The sequence below is a fragment of the Octodon degus genome, unplaced genomic scaffold, assembly GCF_000260255.1.
Source record: "Octodon degus isolate 3935 unplaced genomic scaffold, OctDeg1.0 scaffold00109, whole genome shotgun sequence".
NCBI classification, from domain to species: Eukaryota; Metazoa; Chordata; class Mammalia; order Rodentia; family Octodontidae; genus Octodon; species Octodon degus.
The window spans coordinates 3,821,447-3,826,785 of NW_004524685.1; the positions used below are offsets into that span (position 1 = coordinate 3,821,447).

Here is a 5,339-nt window from a genome sequence, read left to right on the forward strand (position 1 = left end):
TCAAACATCTTAGGCATAATAAGGAACAGGTATTTTTCATCAAGTATTGATATGTTGAACTTTAAGTCCCTACAGAATATGATAATCTCAGCTCTTGGAAGGTTGTAAACAGGTGGATCACTACGAATTTGATCTAGTAGTGAGACCCTGAACACCCTGTAGACCCTTCCCTTTAATACAAAAAAAAAAAACTAAATTAAGATAATTACACCAAACATTATTACCTAAAGTCATATAATTCTTTGAAAAATGTTTGTATGAGCTTACAATAATATACAATTAAACTAACCAATGATTTTTCTTTTTCTTTTTTTGTTCATGTCAAAATAGTGCAATGATGGATCAAATTTCAACATAAAGGAAAGATTCCTCTGCAGTTTGCCACACATCCCATTAAAAATCAAAATCATCTCATAGATTTGTTCTTTATCATAGTTATTTACTACAGTTAAAATTGGATGAAACCTTGTCATTGGTGTAGAATCCAATTAATAAAAGCAATAATGCAAAAAGCCATTCCTAAAAAATACAGTGAAAACTTTGGTGGTACATTGCAGTCAGGACAACAGAAACAAATTAAAAAAAAAAAAAAAATCTTTCCACACCGACCAGATGTTGTGTGGTGTTTCCCAAAGTAGGAAGATTACTTTTATAGTTATCTTGAACAAGTTTTCTTTCAGAGACTAATTGAGCTTTAGCAACATACGTTGTGTTTCACAAAAAAAATTATAGTCTTAAAATGCTAATAAAGTTCTTACTGTCACTTTCTTCTGTACATTGCTTTTCTCTTTTACCAGTTTGCGTCAAGATGGAAAATGATTGAAGAACCTTTAGTATGAATAATGAATTCCAGATTCTGCTGGTCTCTTAGCAGATAGATATTCCCCTGCATCTGTTTTCAGAATTTGTGGACACATCTGTTGCATATGTATTTATTGTCAGAGTATCAATTTCCGTTCTTTAAATTTAGAAAAAGTTTGTCTGGGAAGGTATTTGAAAGTTGAAAAATAACATACTTTGAACCTTCTTAACATACTACTTCAACCTTAACATACTGTTTAAGAAAATTTTTCCAGTGTCTTAGATGCTGTCTTATATCTTCTGTTCATTTACTTTCCATCTCATTTTCATAATCTCTTAACAAAAGGTAGTACATGGTATTGCCCATCTCCAGATTAATGCTGACTGATCAAATTGTTTTTAATAGGGACTCCTTGGAGCTAGAGGGCCTCCTGGACCTCCTGGTCTCAAAGGAACTCAGGTATGGTATCCACTCCACAATTTTTAAAGTCACGTCACCTACTTTATCTATGTATCTATTTATGTATGGAACTGTAGCTTTTGCTTAGAGAAAAGATTGCCTTAGAGTTGCCTATGTTGCCAGGAGAGATTTCAAGTACTATTTCATATTGACAGTCAGGGAATAAAACTTTAAATTACTTTATAGTGTTCTGAGTTCATTGAGTGACTTATGTCTGCCTTCTCCAATGGCGTATTGGAGAATCTGAACTCAGAACTTCATGCATATGAAGAAGAATTTATATTTACTGTTTGTGACCCAGTAAATTGCATTTTATTTGAATTGTAACTTGAGCAAAATTTTTGTTTATAAAATAAATAAGATGTATGATTCAAAGGATGTTCATTTATATTTTTAAGATGTGGTAACATTGACTAGTAATATCACACACATATTGATTAGAAGGCAAGAAATCAATATATTTAGTAAATATGTATTTAGATAAAATATAAACAATTTTTATTTATTCTCTTAGAGAATTATTATAAATTCATTATGCTTTTCTCCACTCATCTTCAGTCTCTTTCTACCCGTTCAGTTTTTGATAGTTAAAAGGATACACTGTGGTTTTTATGCATTATACCTCTTTATACTACGTCTTTATACATTGTAGCTGATTTGACTCTAAGAATACAGGGCCTGAAAGTTATTCAAGAATAGATTCTAGAGTCAATTGCTACTTGAATAGCATCTGATGTACATTTGTCTCTCTCAGGGCTGAGACAGCACTACAATTCCAAAACCTATGTGTTGAGTGAATGAAATATCAAAATGTACAGATAACAACATGCTTTGTATATGCAATTTTTCAGTAGCCTGATACATACTGATTTCTGTCTGTAGTGAACTTGGTTGAGCTTTTCTGTGTGAACCCAACACAGTAAAGGTTATCCTTAGTTCACGGTCCCAGTGAGTCCAAATCCTAGTTTTTTGATAGCTCACTTTCTTTTACTTTTCTCCTCACCCAGTTTTCTGAATATGACTTGTACCATCTTCCCTCTGAAAAGTAACCCAATAGCACTTGTCCCCCTTCAGGGAGATGCAGACAAAGTGCAGAAAACGTTAAAAAGATATAGCATGTACAATTCTAAAATAAAATAAAATTGCACTGTTATTTTCATCACATCTCAGAAATAACTTGGAATTTCAGAAGAAAGAATAAGAGTTTCAATTTTTAAATATAGATTTTAAACTATAATGTATTTTGATTTTTTAAGGGAGAAGAAGGACTGGTTGGACAATTTGGAGAACTGGGGCCAAGAGTAGGTATCATACAGAAAACTTCTATGAGATTCTATGGAAAACAGCCTTTTTGCAAACATTTTAATAACAAAAATTTATAGCAAAAATTTAAAACACCAAAATCAAAAGAATTATAGCCAGATGTGGTGGTGCATGCCTGTAATCCCAACACCATAGGTGAAGGAGGAGAATCACTACAGGTTTGAGGCCAGACTAGGCTACATAGTGAGTTCAAGGCCAGCGTGAACTACATAGCAAAACACTGTCCCAAAAAACAAAACAAAACAAAAAATTGAAACAAATAATTGCTATACTATTCCCCAAATAAAGTAAGCCAATAACTGGAATTTTCTAGGAATAAATATTCTGAATTATATTGTACCTATGGATGTATTTACTTGGCTGTTCAATACTCAGTATTTGCACAAATTGTTGTTTCTCAAAATATAATTGGAAACAAATTCTTTGCCTATTTTAGTAATAGCCTGAAATTTCTGTTTTCAATGTGTCAGTAAAATTAGAGAAAGCTACTTCTCCAACAGATGCTATCTGATACTATTATCACTACCTTGTGATAAATTTAAATGATAGCTTGAAATTCTCTTCTAATGCATTTAAATGTTTTGACCTATATGATCAAAATGTGCCTCATGATTAAGCAGTGATGTATTCATGTTGTGTTTCTTTTAAGAGACATTAGATTCGTATGAAATACATGTTATTCTTTTGCCTTAAGAACATCATAAATCATAAGGGTTTTTTCCATAATTTTATTGAGAAACAAATAGCAATGAGACAGTTTCAAACCAAATTGGTATGACAGTTCCAATAATTAACACATTGCATACATTCTTCCTAGTGGTTAATTGCTGTACAAGATGCGGACTTGATATCCTATCTACAAACACCATTAGAACAAGTCCTTCTATTCATTAAGAGAATGTAACTGTATATCTATTCCCAACCACCTTGAATACACAGATACAAAATGGACATTCATCTGTGTCCCCTTTTTTGTTAAGTTCCATCATTTAAATATTATAGGTGTGTAAACTCAGCAAAATATTCTAAAAGAGTTCAGTAGCCCATAATAGTTTTTGGTCTTCCACTTGACTGGCAATGTCAGAAATTGTTGACCTGAGTCCCTCACAGCTCAACATAACAGCATGGCTTTACTTCTTATACTTCATTTTTATACTTTTCTGTTGGATGGTTAAGACCAAGGTAAAGCAGGACCTATGCAACAGGAGTTGTAGCTTTTGGGTCTGATAAGGTCAGTGAAATCCCCTCAGGATTTATCCTGAGATCCTGTACCTCAGATTGAAATTATAAGTTTTTTAAAAATTATTTACATTTAAAAATATAGCAATTATTGCTTTTGCACATTTTCCTTGCTAAAACATTTGTTTCTGTCCACCACTGAAAGAAAGAAATCACTTGGAAAGAAAAGCATAAAACAAGTTAGCTATTCTTTGAGTCCAGTGAAAGTTAACTTGGGCTGGGGAGATAGCTCAGTAGAATAAACACTTGGCTGGCAAGCGCAGGATCTTGAATTCAATCCCCAGTACCACCAAAAAAAAAAAAAAAAAAGTTATCTTGTTTAAAATTTACCTCCCCATAAATGAAGAACCATATTCTCTTGCCTACTCAGGCTTAATATTTATTATTATTATTATTATTATTATTATTATTATTATTATTATTATTTTGCTACTACTGGTTAAAGATCAACTTAGGGCCTAATATTGCTTTAAGTACCACAATATCAACCCTTATCTCGAAGATACTCTCCCCATTTTTTTGATATGAAAGTAAGGTTTCAGTATTACACACTCAAGTATGACACTCAAAGTAAATCTAATATTTCAGAATCTAAATAGGACCACAACATGTGCCTACTTCATTAGGATGTTCTGAATGGCTTCTTTCCAAGGAAATTTTAAATATCCTGATAGCAGATTTGGAGATATTTCTTCATAATATAGATAAAGCATATCTATAACTATTTTTAATACACTAAGATGGTTAAATGGGTATTATACTATCAAAGATGAAATGGTTATTCTCATTGATGCTGTCTCCACATTTTATAAATTACAATGATTGGATTGCTCAGAATTACTTTAAAATCATCACAGAGAAACTTTATGATTTGGATTCTTTACTGTGTTTCTATCCTACTGTGTATCTTAAATTAGTTAAAAAACAATTGGTTTTTCAAAATAATAGGCTGATTTTCTGTTCTTTGCTCTATTTTGTACTTGTGTAGAAAGCTTTACATCATTTTAAGCAAAGTGAATGCAAAAATTAGAACAACTTCTTAGCTGAAAGTCCTGAATATAATTTTAAACTGCTAAACTTTTTTTTTCTTTTCTTTACTTTTTTTTTTCCTGCGGAACTGGGGATTGAACTCAAGCCGAACCAGGGATTGAACTGAGGCCAGTGCACTTTCCAGGGAAGTGCTTATATCCACTGAGCCATCTCCCTGGCCCCTGCTAAACTTTTTGTATATTGTCAAAACAGAATGAGGATCAAAGGATTTTTTTATTGTACTTCATTTGGAGAGAGGGAATATGAAAGAATTTTTAAATGAACATTAGTATTAAAATCCCAGTGTATAATGACCAGTAGATTCTATAAATTAGTGTTCTATTTTAATTTTTCCTTCACTGTTTTATACCTCATAAATTTGAACTTTTTGCACACATAGCTTGAGACCTGATGACCTCCCTATTCGAACACTGTATAATATTGTCAGTTGTTTGATGTTAAAAATTATATATAAAAAATGAAGAAG

At 32.0% G+C, this 5,339-nt stretch overlaps 1 protein-coding gene across 1 annotated transcript in view; it reads left to right on the forward strand.

Annotated features, from left to right (window-relative positions):
• Window positions 1–5,339, forward strand: part of Col24a1 (collagen type XXIV alpha 1 chain) — a 403,759-nt gene that overhangs the window by 171,821 nt on the left and 226,599 nt on the right. Inside the window, exons 21-22 of the mRNA XM_023699052.1 lie at window positions 1,208–1,261; window positions 2,518–2,562. Coding sequence (XP_023554820.1) covers window positions 1,208–1,261; window positions 2,518–2,562 — 99 coding nt within the window. The remainder of the gene's footprint in view (window positions 1–1,207; window positions 1,262–2,517; window positions 2,563–5,339) is intronic.